Here is a 14,505-nt window from a genome sequence, read left to right on the forward strand (position 1 = left end):
AAAAAAAAATAGAAATACTATATGTTTATGATAAAGCACAATTTCTAATACAATTGCTTATTTTTTTTAAGCTTAATCAAAATAAATAAATAAATTTGACTTAGTAGTTAACATTATTAAAGAAAAAAATTTACATCAGTTTTTAGTAATTTGTATTTCTATCTTAACTTTTTGTTATACTGTATTAATAATTTGGAATAAAATACTGTTTAAACTAAATACAATAAACAGCTACAAACAGAAATTAGTATGTAACTGTTTAATTTCAAAATGAGCTGACTTTTTGGCTTTTTGTGAAAGTAAAATTACAATGTTATTTTCTTTTTTTTCTTGAATTTAAGACTTAGTGCTCTCATTTGATATGTTTTACACCATGGGAGCCGCCATTCTATTGCATATGTCGCATTAGATATTATTACATCATTTTTGCTACTTTCGTCATAATTTACAAAAATTCTTATTTCTCATTGTAACAGTTCATTAATGTAATAAAATACATTTTTCATCAGAAAAGAAATGTGGAATAAATAACAAACTTACTGGTTACTTTCCAACATGCTCAAATATTATCTATATAAATCTTATACAAAATAATCGGTTGCCTGTTTTATTCTATCATTTATAACTTCCTCATAAATTATTTCGTTTACTCAGCCTTTTACAGTCTGTTTAATGTTTTCGGACCAGACTGAACAAACAGTGTGTCTCTCGACCAAGACCCCCCTGGTGGTCAGCAGCCCATAAATATCACCTTTTTGAACTAACTAACCTATTAAAACATTACCAGTGCCCTCAGCATATTATCATGACTTCGGGACTTAAAATAATGAGGGTCAACCCTTTATTACAAGAAAAATACACAAAATCGCCTTTGTAGTTTATGATTTACAGTCATGTAAAACAAAAAAAACTTTCTTGGTGGTCCAAATAATTCAAACGACAAATGATGAAAGCGTTTTCAAATTATTTCAGCCATAATTTAAGCTTCAATGACTTGCAATATTTTTGATATGATTAGTTTAATTTGAGCACTCTTATAAAGCAAACTTAAGCCTATTTATGCAGTCATGCAATATTATTTTCATGCATAAAAATTTGCCTATATATACTTTCATCTTTCTTGATTTATATCAGTCTAAGATCTTAATTAAGTCACTGTCTGACAAACTAATGCAATATAATTTATATTTATGTTACTAAATTCAGCTAAAACCTGAGCTCTCAAACTCAATGGAGTATACAATGTAATTCACAAATTCACATTATTTTTATCTCACTTCTAAAATGACGCCGCTTTGAACATACATTCATAGATTAACTCAGTCAAAAAAATATAGTACCAGCAAATGTCAAAACAACTTGACTATATGTAGTGACTAATGGTAATTAAGATAAACTGACTAATCTGATGGCAATACTTAAGCTGACTGACCGATTGCAATTACTCACTGGAGGCTCACAGGATGAATGACTGGCAACTCAGGAAAGACCGGCTGATGGCAAGTGACTGACTGACTGACCGGCTGCTTGCATTATCTGATGGCAATACTGAATGACTGGATGCTGGCAAGAATGACTGCTGTCAATGATAACTGGCTTTTATGGAAATAATAACTGACTGATGGCAAGAATAACTGACTGCTGGCAATGATATCTGGCTGATGGCAATAAATACTGACTGCTGGAGATGATAATATACTGGCTGTTATTGCAATAATAACTGACTGATGGCAAGAATAACTGGCTGATGGCGATGAAAACTGCTGATATAGCAATACCAACTGGCTCCAATGGCAATATTTATTGGCTGCTGGTAATGATAACTGGCTGATATGCAGTTATAACTGACTGATGGCAATAATAAATGAATGCTGACAATAATAACTTGCTGATATGGCAATTATAACTGACTAATGGCAATATGACTGGCTGATGGCAATAATGGTTGGCTAACTAGCTGATTAATGGCACCACAACTAAGTAATGACTGGCTTAAAAGCAAAGCTGCTTGATCAGCTGGCATTTGGCAATACTGTTAAGTGCATGGCTGGTTGCAAAACTGATGGTGTAACTATTGATGAGAAAACTAATTACTAGCTGACATATAGCAGAATAATGTTGACTGATGTTATAACTGGCTAATGACAATACATCTTAGTGACAAGTGGCAAGACTAACTTGCTGACATATAGCAGGATATATACAATGTTGACTTATGTTTAAATTGGCTAATGACAATTAACACAGCTTATAGTTCCTGATGGCAAGACTAACTAGCTGACATATAGCAGGATATATACAATGTTGACTTATGTTTAAACTGGCTAATGACAATTAACACAGCTTATAGTTCCTGATGGCAAGACTAACTAGCTGACATATAGCAGGATATATACAATGTTGACTTATGTTTAAACTGGCTAATGACAATTAACACAGCTTATAGTTCCTGATGGCAAGACTAACTAGCTGACATATAGCAGGATATATACAATGTTGACTTATGTTAAAACTGGCTTACTTGCTATAACGACAATACAACTTTGTTGCAGGTGGCAAGAATAACAATTAGCTGACTTGCAGAATAATGTTGAATGATGTTAAAACTGGCTAATGGCAATATAATATTAGCCACTTGTGGCAGGGCCATGGTGACTTAAACTGGTTCAGACTGCTCCTGCATTTGACAAACTGGCAATTTGAAAGATGTCTTGACTTTTGACAGACATGCAGAGATTAAGAACAAGGTTAAGTTATTTGCACTCAGATAAAGAAAGTTTGAATGTATCTCACAATTCTCTACTTTTAAATGCTTTAGCAAACATTTAAGTCTAAATTTATTGCATAAAATTCCTGATCTCCCAAGATATTTTCAAAATTCCTTAAATCTTAAATCTTGTCTTAAATCCAAAACAAATTCGTGTTTCAAGTGTGTGTCAATTCAACTATGCTAATGATAATCACATTTAAGTAACTCCTTTAAGCCATTTGATCTTTTAAGTAATATTACAAAACAAATCAAAAGTATCAGTTGATTTCTTTAAACTTAATCTTCGCAATATAAAGCAAACAGTTTGAAAACCAATTTATATACTTAAATTTAATGGTTGTTAGAATGACTTAACTTATTTAATTCTCGGTATTTCTGACTTTTTATGTTAAATAAACCATTAATGCAAACAGTTAATTAATTGCCAAATATACATATATAACTCAGGTGCGTAGCTGCTTATACGCAACTGAATCCACATGATTCTGACAAAATATAAAAAAAAATCAGCCAAAGTTGCAGTCTGCATACTTGACTACATCATCAGATAAGATCCTTAATTACTGTCCATTTCAATACTAAATAAACCACCTCAGAATGCCCAGAATGCACCATGGTTTTCAAAATTTTCTCAAGGGGGAATGCCCCCCCCCCCCCCCCCCCGAACCCCACTAGCACAATTATGAATCCACATGAATTAAGAGGGCTAGCTACGCTCCTGTCAGAGTTTCATGAAAGACAATAGTTTAAAAAAAAATTGTTGTTTAAATAGGATAAGAGTGATTATTGATACTAATAACAGTTTTGATACATAAAGTTGAACCCATTGGCTCAATATCCCTGGGACGGGCCAAAATACTTCAAGCCTCGCGAATAAAAAATTTGCGCCATGCAAGGGAATGCTTACAATTAAAAAGTAAATCAAAATCGGTCCTTTACATCCATACGAGCCAAGAGGAAATCGAGCCAAACGATATCGAGCCAATGGGTTTTGACTGTATTTATTAAAAAAAGAAAAAAAAACTTACCTATATAGCTTGAAGAGTTTGATTAATTGTCCAAATTTATGCTTAAAGTCATTGGAAGTCATTTTGTCTCAAATAATTTAAAGATTCACCCAGAGTTGATAAAATTTTACGAATTGTGTTAATACTAGAATAATTCCAAGACGCAAAAATATCAATGCCCTCATACTTAATAATGCATGACAATTTATACACATTCCCTGCAATAAATTGTGATAAATATCGAAATAAGACAGAGCACACTCGAATAGGTCTTTTAATTTCCTTTAAAATTGAGGCTTGTTTAAATATAAATCAAACTTATAGTATTTTTTTGCCTTTTTAAAAATCTTTTATTACAGGGATAAGTACTTCTCAATGACTGATGCAAGCCTTGTTAATTTTTATTTCTGTAAATTTTCAGATTTAAAGGGACTAGGCACCAGATGATACGATTGCAAGAAAAAAAAGAAAATTGTCAAAAACTTACATAAAATTGATGTCGTTGTGTACAACGCATTGAACTTTTCTTACAATTGGATGTCTGTCAAATCACTTAAATGGCAGTGTCGCAGTTTGTGCATATTTTTCAAATTCGAAATTTACTGGGTAATTGTCTACCAGATAAACCCGAGTAAATTTAAAAATTGCGTCTCTATAATGTATCACATGACTTTCACATGCTAAATATACACTATAAATATAAACTGGGAAATCAATATGCGCTATTTTTAAACGGATAACCTCAGCTAAGAGAGCAACAAAATATTATTTTGATCATGTAAAGCAATGCTTATATAGTAATCATAAAAGTTTTGAGGAAATTACTGTACTGGGTATTTGCTGATTTTGGGACCACCTGGTGTCTCGTCCCTTTAATGTATAAATCCAAGGAAAAGTCCATATATTTTTGTACTTTACACCTGCTCTACATTCTAGAAATATAACTTATGACTGTGGTTGTATATAGCCAAATATACAAATGTAAACAAATTATAACTTAACAAACTAAAATTTTGGAACATTTTAAAATGACTATTTTTAAGCAATAGTTTAATACATCTTTTTATATTAGTTATATAAGATTAATTCATTAGCTCTTTTTTTTAAATTTTGAATGAAAATTACATAACTTAATAACTCTTCTTTTAATTCAACATAAATTGTAACATGGATTTTAATATAAATTTTAACATGGATTTGTTCTATAAAATGTACCTAAATTGAGTTTAATAAATGGTACTTAAATTCTTGAACATTAAAAACATTAATCATGAAGATCTTAATCTACAATCAGTCTAACAAATTACCAAATACATCACCTATTTGTTAAATCTGAAATACGTCCATATTTGTCCTCCGACACAGTAGGTATAATTTAACAAAGCACTTGAACTCTCCGGACAAGAACGTAATTTCACACTTTATATTCAATTCTGTTTGCCATTTTGTGGTTCTGAAGTGCTGTTAACCGATGGCCAATAAATTGGCGATTACGGATTTAATGACACTGTTTCTTCAGTTTAACAACGTTTTAACAAGATAATATGATTTTACGATTTCGGTGAAAGCCCAAGGTGAAACCAATAAGCCACTGAATTATCATAAATTGTATGTCTTTAATAAAAAGCAAATAATATCAGAAGGTCAAATAATTTTCAACCTAAATTGTATGACCCTTTAATGAAAAGCAAATTCTATTATTATGTCAAATCATTTTCTACAGTGCAGTCTGTGAAGAAATGGACTTTTCAAACAAATGCATTAATGGGATTTGGTTATCAGAATGAGTAGAGTAATAAATAATATGTTGTATTCATTTGAAAATTAAGCGGTGTTACAGGAATAATATGACAATATGACAAATGCCCTGAATTTGCCACCAACTTCCACCAAATGCCATGGATTTGTGTGGCATTTGATGAAAAATGGGTGGCACTTGGTGGAATATCAAGAATTTCACCAACTGCCATGAAATTTCCACCCAGCTGGAGGTGGCATTTGGTGTAAAATTGAACTCAGTTTTTTTTTTCATGTCACACTTGGTGAAAAAGTTGGACTTGTGATGTTGGTGGTTCTATTGATGATGATTATGATGTTACAGGTGGTTCTATTGAAGATGATTATGGTGGTGGTGGTCAGGTGGTGTTGGAAGTTGATTTTGATAATTGTGGTGTTGTTGGTGGTTGATAATTATAATTATTGTTGTAGTGTTGGTGATAATGATGATTGCGGTGTTGGTGAAAACAAACAGGGGCTCCGTAAGCGTCGTTACATAATACTGCGCTATGTTTCACTAATAAAAAGGTGAAGAAAAAGTGGAGGTATCTTTGTTTAAAGTCTTCAATCGAAGCAAAATGTTGCCTTCCGACGTAGCATTTATGACGCAATTTGTTACATGGTATATACACACACTATGGTAGCTGTTATAAAATAGTTGAGGAGAATAATTAAAACATATAACAATTCATGCTAAATTGATGATTAATGAATAATGCACACAGACACAGCCATGCAAGATGCAATTACTAAAATGCTCACACAGTGATCAAGACTAAAGCATAATAAACTAGAACTGTAAGCCATAGGCTAACGAATACCCCCCACCCCTCCATGTCTAGGTTGTTTGCCCTGGAGTTAGGCCGGACAAAGCTAATTTTGCCTACAAGGGGAGATAACTCCAGTCAGGGTCATGTGACCTGTACCAAATTCACAGAGGCGAAAGTTTACAACATGGCCATTAATTTCTGAAAGTTTGATAAAGATTTGTTGAATAATAACAAAGATGAATCCCGGACAGGGCTTATTTTGCCTACTTTAACACATCAAGGGGAGATAACTCCAGTCAGGGTCATGTGACCTGTACCAAATTCACAGAGGCGAAAGTAACAACATGGCCATTAATTTCTGAAAGTTTGATAAAGATTTGTTGAATAATAACAAAGATGAATCCCGGACAGGGCTTATTTTGCCTACTTTAACACATCAAGGGGAGATAACTCTGGTCAGGGTCATGTGACCCGTACCAATTTCACAGAGGCGCAAGTTTACATCATGGCCATTAATATCTGAAAGTTTGAAAAAGATTTGTTCAATAACGACAAAGATGAATCCCGGACAAAAAAAAACGGACGGACAGACGGACAGACAGACGGACAGACGGACAACCCGATTCCAGTATACCCCCCCCAAACTTTGTTTTGGGGGGTATAAATATAACATTTAAAGCTGCACTCTCACAGATTTACCATTTTTACAACTTTTTTATTTTTTTGTCTTGGAATGAGCAAATATTTGCGTAAATATCTGCAAACCAGTGATAATTTAAAGACTGCTGAAAGATCAGATCGCAGATTTTCATATTTCCGTTCGAAATTTAATGTTTTATGGCTAAAAGCATTACTTACAGTTTAAGAAAAATGTATAAAATATCATTTTTTGAACTTAGATATAAAATTCTGCAATCTAATATTTTGTCAGCAGTCTTACTAACACTGTCTCACTCCTGGACTGGTTTACATACATTTTTGCATATTAGAGAATTGGCTCGTTCCAAGACAAAAAGTTGTTAAAACGTTCAAACTATGAGAGTGAAGCTTTAACAGATGAAAAATTTCAGAATATGTTCCTATAAATTACCTCAGTGTATCCAAAAAAATCCCAAAATCTTCCATTTTGAAAAAAAAATTGAAACTTTAACTTCAACTTTAGTGCAAACTATGAGCCATTTTATACTTACCAATAAAAGATCATCAATCAATTTTATATACCGACATAATTATGTACTATAAACTTCTATAGATTCTATAAAAGTACAGATAATATCATGAAACATTTTATAAATGCAGGGGCTGGATTTATAATTGGGCTTAGTGGGGTTTTGTCAGAATCACATGAATTCAGCCACATTTTCGCGTATAAGCAGCTACACGCCTGAAACGTCATAATGATTCAATGTAATAAAAATACTTAGTATAACAAATAAACTTAATAATGTACTTTAAGGGGATGTACCTACGGTCTCGCTCCCACCCCATATAACATATTGCGACCCAAATAAAAAAGATTGTACGGGCATGCACTTCAGATTGCTTCACGTACTTACTCCCCTGATTGCATGATTTGTTTTCTGACATTATGTTATATCTTGTTTTCTACCAAGTGGAAAAGTAATTTAGACATGTTTAATGTAAGTTCTGCATTATAAAGTACGCTGCAGTGAATTGAATGCACCGATAATCAAACTAAATGAAGTAATTTTACACTAAGAAAGAGTCTTTTAAAGTTTATGTTATTATAATGTCAAAAACTTGCACAATTTAATGCCATGCATTAAACACTCAGACTTATTTAGAAACCAATTCTCAAACAGTTCAAGAACTGTTCTTCAAATTCTTTATCAGTGAAATACAGATGTCATTTCACTGTTTCAAATAAAGTAAAATATCAATATGATATTTTGTTCACTGTTTAAGAGTTTTGATATTTACAAGCAGCTCACATTTTAAAATCAAACGTCAGCACACACATTATTTTCGAAATGATGTTACATTCGCATACAATTTGTTGCGCTAATCTTTCTGAAGCCTTTTAGGCATTATAATAATTATGATTATTTCACCCAGTTAACCTTTATAATATTATTATCCTTATTAAAGCACTAGAAAATCCTTTTTCGTTTAGGTAGATTTTTTTCTTTTCTTATCCTTTAAATTTAAATATAATACTGTTATCGTTATTTTAGCATTAAATATCTTTATAAATATGTTGGTAACTTTTTTTATGAAGTATAGTTTAGATGTTAGCATATTAATGCTAAAAACATGTCAATTGTGACACAGCCTTGTCTTTTATCAGACAATCTGACATGAGGGATTAAGGAGTATACTTTGATTGGAAGATAATTAACTCAAAGATATATTGATAATTTTATGCTTTACCATAATTAATAAGTCCTATCATGCTTCAAGATTGAATGTAGCTGATAAAACGTCATTTTAATACCGATTTGACTCATTAGCTGTAAGGACCTTGTCTACCTAAAGTGACCGATTTTTAAATAAGTTGTTGTTATTGCTAATAAATGTGTTATATGTGTAACTCAGAGTATTCCATGTGTATATAGTAGCACTTATACTGTCTCTTATATATATTTTGAGAGCTTCTTGGCTTTTAAAGGGATGCGGTAGAGTGTCTGCCTGCAGAGCTAAAAGCGTGGGTTTGAACCTCGACAGGTGCACATAGCAATATTTTCAGTCTGTTACATTTGGCGCCCAACGAGGGACCCGTGTTGCATGATAAGCCTCAAGTTCATTGCAAATTAATTGACCTTTGTCTCCGATATTCGAGGACCAATTTCAAAAAGGAGGGGAATGTGTAACCGGGTCTATGATAAAAGCGGCACTGATACTGTCTCACTATAGAGCAAGCTTTTTTAGCGACGCGGTAGAGTGTCTGTCTGCAAAGGGAGAGGTTGTGGGTTTGAACCTTGACAGGTGCACATAGCAATTTGTGCAGTCTGTTACATATATTTATGATGAAGTAGGTTTAATCAATTATAATAAGCAATATGAAATGTGTACCTGCAGATACTAGTAGCCAATTACAAGTCTTTTATTAGCACTTTTAAAGGGACTGTACACCAGATTGGCACCAAAATTAGTTTTTTTCTGTAACGAATCTCAGGACAATTATCTAATAGAATGTGTTAAGCTTTGATATCATAATTGTAAAAAAAAGTACCAAAATGTAAAATTGTGTCCGAGACCGGGTAAAAACTTAAATGTGTCACCAAAATTGCAGTCCAGCGTCGTATCCACTGAGTTATGAAGACTTTCTCATATTGGGTCATATAATTAAGCTATAAACATACCTCGGTAATATCACGTGATAACACCAACTAGCCAATCATGCATAAGGAATGAATTCTACCTGGTAGACATACCCAGTAATCTTTTTTAATGGAAAAATCCGAAATAACTGCTAAACATAAATAAATTGTAAACTATGTGGTACTTCAGTTAGTAAGTTCCAATGCATTGTACACATCGATGCCAAGTTTATGTCAGTTTTCGACAATTTTCTCTTTTTTTCGATATTTTATTAACGGAGTACAGCCCTTTTAAGATTTTACTTAAAAAATTTAAGTCACTTCGGGAGTTTTTTTTTCAAGTAGCATTTGAGAAGTACCCTTCTCCCACCTCAGATAAGTAAGATCCAAATATTTGACCATGCTAGAAATTCTTATCTTGTCCACAGGCAAAGTTAAAACAAGTACCCTAAGAAACTCCTTTTTTATCATCATTACACAATTACTTCCCTTGTTGAAGACCATTGTTTGTAGCATTGTGGAAACCTTGTCTTGTGGCAATATTTAAAATCCTTTAAAAAAGTTTTGGTTTAAAATGTTGGCAGTGGGGCTTTGGGGTAATTTCCCTAAAGAAAATTTGAACAGTTTCTAGTCCAAATTTATGCATTTAATTGAGCATATTTTATTACTTTTTTCACAGATATTGAAATAAAAAGTAAACCTGAATGATTTTAGGGGGGTGGGGGACGAGCCCGCCTTGATATGTTAGTGGTACTTAAAACATTGATGTAGTTTGCCCAACAAAATTGCCCTATAAAGTGAAGATACTCATATATCACAACATTGACACCTGGGAGGACCCCCCATGTTATGGTCAAAATAAACCAATTATTATACATCATTACCAATCAAACTGCAATACTCTGTCATTTTATCTTACTATAAACATCTGATTGCAGCCTTAAAGCAGCACTATCACAGATTGTCAGTTTTGACACTTTTTTTAAAAGTTGTCTCAGATTTGGCTGATTTGGGCATCAACGCTTTCGATTCAGTCATATTAGATAATTCACAATAGAACAAATCTCAAATGTTTGGTAACACTGCCGAAAAGTTCATTTTTATTAACGCTAAGAAGGCTTTTAGCCATAATTTTTTTTTAACTTAAATATGATAAACTGTGATTTGATCTTTTGTCAACAGTCTTCATTATATCACTGGTTTCCAGACATTTATGCAAAATTGGTTCATTCAAAGACAAAAAAAAGAAAAAAGTTGTCAAAATGATCAATCTGTGAAAGTGCAGCTTTAAGTTCTGCTTGTACGAGAATTTTGGCCTCCAACAAAACAAAAACACATTTTGCGTTTTGCTTTTTGTCATCAAAAGATACAAAAAAGAAACATTGAGATGTGCATGACATGTTGTATTTTTTAAGTCATAAAAATCTGATGAATTATTATCAATTTCCTTCCTTCCTTATTTCTTACACATTTCTCAAGAGTTGTAATTGCTAGGGGAATTATATAATTATAATTTTTCTATTTACATTTCCTTATTCCCCTTATTTTTTTAACAACTTTCAAGAGATGTAATTATATGAGGGGAATTAATGTTTCTTTTGATATAATTATATTTATATATATACAATGTATACACATAAATGACTCAGATAAACACAGTGGTTCAGATGAATCATATTAAATGATCTGAAATTACAGGATGAAATTTATAAATACATATAGTATTATTATACTGTACGCAACTTTAACACATAGGTGGCTAAATATACATTATAATTCTGGGATGCTGATGATGTTGATCTTTAAACAATTTAATAATGTACATTATTATGTGTGCAGTATAGTATTTATATTTAAAGAGATCACATACTACCAATGTTGGTTTTACTTAAATTGTATCAAATTGGAAATTGGTTAACAGGAATAGTTTAACAAATTGTACCAGAATGGTTATGCACCAGTCAATTGTAACCACATCCCCCCCTCCCGGTCCAGGCCAGGAAATAGCAGGGACTTTGATTTTCAGTCAAGCCAACCCCGGCTAAAATCCCTGTCCAACGGGGACGAACAGATGGTAAAATCCCCACCAAATGCCCCCGCACCCCATGGACCCTAGGTAAGGCCCATTCCCCGCTTAAAACGATGACGAAACCACCGCTAAATATTTATTTAGAATGGCAAATGAATTTTATTACAGAACTATGATTTGTTGATGTAGCTAGGTAAAATCAAAGTTGATACTCACACACACATATGTTGCCGTCCAAGTAGCGCCATTTTCCCACAATTGTTTATAAAGTTTTAGAATTCAAAAAACTCCAGTCATTATTATGTAAATATCCATGCATCCGTATGTTTATGTTGACAAACGCTCTATGATGTAATAGTCCTTCCAAATATTACATATTCATTCAAACATAACTAAATGTCACAAAAATAAATATAACTTGTTGATTAAATTCATAATAACTATTTCATTTCAGTTTCCCTCCAGTCAAATAATCTCCAATTTTTGAAATGCATGACTTAAAATGTTTACATCTACGATCTATTGCCTATAATTGCATTACAATCTTTTCAAACATAATTTTTATATAGCTGGTAATGTTCAGTAATGCATTTTCAATGGAAGTTTTTCACTTAAAAATGTCATAAATGGCCGATTGAACAAGATACTAAACAAGTTTGCAAACTTTAAATGATACAACTTCTTTTAAAGAAAAAAAACTATTAAACTCAGGCAATGTAAAGGAAGTTACACCCCCTTCAAATGACAATTACTGAGGGAAACATTTCATTTTAACATAGCAATTCCAGTATTTATAACATTTCTTTGTATGCACTCAAAGATAGTCCGTCCATTCCTCAGGTAGATGTAGCTTTAATAATGTTTATGTTCGAGTCCCAGTAGGAAATCGCATAAAACACATGCATTTCAAAGATTGAATATTGACGAAAAATAATTTTCAATAAAATTTTGAAAAGCAAATTTAATTAACATTTAAACAAAAAAAAATAAGTAACTGATATACATTAATACAAAATATAGCCCCGGGACATTTACAGTTAGAGACAGTCTGTTCAGACATTAAGTGTTTTAATCCAGAACTTAAGTGATTTATCCATAACTTTTTAAGTATTTTGTTCTGATCCAGAATTCAAGCATTTGATGAAGAACTTCAATATACTGTCCAGTAGTCCAGAACGTAAGCAATTTGTCAAGAACTCTATCATCTCTTGTATTAGTAAAGATCCATTGTTAAATGCACAGAATTTAATGTTTCACGATTATATTTAAGTTAATAGTATAAAATAAATCCCATTTTTATTTACCAGTTCACAAATTTGCACTTTTTAACACTCAAATTTAATGTCAAATTCTATGACAACCAGCATTTTAAAACAGCCTTTGACACAGACTGTAAATGTATCATTTACAAAAATGCATATAATTATGGAGCTGTAAATTTGTCATGCGTCTTGGTTAAATAATATTTGTGGGAAAATGCAGCATTACTTCAGAAATCGTTAGCATAAGAAAGCTATTATAACGTAATTGAACACACGGGGTTGTATTAAAAAAGCTGTTATGTTTCATTTTTCATTACAAAATGATATTTTATCTGGGTTGAAAATAAATCAAATATTAAGTAGTAAAATAAAATATAAACAAATCCACGGTTTTATATTAAGTCATGTAACTTTTTAATCAAAACAACTGGTGAGAATTATTTTATCTGTTGAAAATTCAACTGGCTGCTTTTGAAACTTAGCCACGTATTATTAGAGGCCTTAAAAGTTAGCGTTTCTGAAATCGTTGAAAAGTAAAACCAACACAGCCATTTTGTTAAAATGTGTGAATTTCAACAGAGCTAGTAATTGGGTAGAAATACCCAGACAATGAGTGTGTAAATTGGTTCATACAATATTTGGCGAAATAGACCTTGCTCTTGAACTCTTCAACTATAAATTAAGGTGGCGATGTATAGGTTAGTCCAGCTAAATGTCCGCCAACGAGTCTTCTGACTTTTTTTTTAATTTGGCAGACACGAGACATAAGAAATGACAAAACAATAAAAAGCATCCCGGATCGTTCATTAGTGTCGCTAATGTATAGTTCAACCGAATTTCATTTTGTAGGTTTTTAAAAACAACAACATTTTTTGTCGGTTTTCTACAAGGCTAAGACAAAACTTCCTGAAAAAAACTTACTAGAGACAAAGGAGAGATCATATAAAATCTAACATAAATACGCCAACTTACCTCCATCCAGCCCAGAAGAGAGTTCTCCTTTGCGATCCTTGGCCTTCACCTTCACTGTGACCTTGACTCACACTATGACCTCGACCCTCGCAACGTCCTTGATCACCCATGGTTCCCCTTAGATTTGTCTGTTTTTCTTGTAATTATAAACACCGTCGGCTGTCAGTCACGCTTATAAATTAACTGACATTTTCTGGCCTTGGATTTTCCGTAATGTAATGCACTGTATGTGATCTGTGTAAATTCATTATCATCGATCATTTTCATCACTGGTATAGTATGGATCACTTATTATCCATCAGAACTGATATATATTAATGTAGCAATTCCACTAAAACAATATATGAATACGTTTTGTTTAAAGTCATCCAAGAAGTTTAAGTTTATTTTTTTTAAAGTAACTTTGCTTGCCGTAAGTCAACCTTATGCAAAAAAATGCAACCGATTGGGCTGGCTGTTAAATTGGTCTTAAATTAATCTTAATCTTAAAAAATGTTCCGCATTTCAGCACCTTCCTCCCTAAACATTTTTCTGTTAAAGTAATAAAATATCCACATTTGTTTTTATTTTGTTCAGTGAGTTTTAACCTGATCAAAATCTCCTTTGATGCGCATCAACAAACATTGACCGCTTACATC

The 14,505-nt window shown here is 32.4% G+C and overlaps 1 protein-coding gene across 9 annotated transcripts in view; it reads right to left on the minus strand.

Moving 5' to 3' along the window:
• LOC128243117 (PH domain leucine-rich repeat-containing protein phosphatase 2-like) overlaps nucleotides 1-13,969 on the minus strand; it is a 60,286-nt gene extending 46,317 nt beyond the window's left edge. The window contains exons 1-2 of one of the 9 annotated variants that reach the window (XM_052960670.1): nucleotides 12,793-13,103; nucleotides 11,850-12,025 (exon numbers count right to left, since the gene is read on the minus strand). In XM_052960670.1, coding sequence (XP_052816630.1) covers nucleotides 11,850-11,881 — 32 coding nt within the window. In that variant the 5' untranslated portion in view covers nucleotides 11,882-12,025; nucleotides 12,793-13,103. The other 8 variants (XM_052960664.1, XM_052960668.1, XM_052960667.1 and 5 more) reach the window with 8 other exon arrangements.
• Nucleotides 13,970-14,505: the final 536 nt, after the last annotated feature.

The sequence above is a fragment of the Mya arenaria genome, chromosome 8 (assembly GCF_026914265.1).
Source record: "Mya arenaria isolate MELC-2E11 chromosome 8, ASM2691426v1".
NCBI classification, from domain to species: Eukaryota; Metazoa; Mollusca; class Bivalvia; order Myida; family Myidae; genus Mya; species Mya arenaria.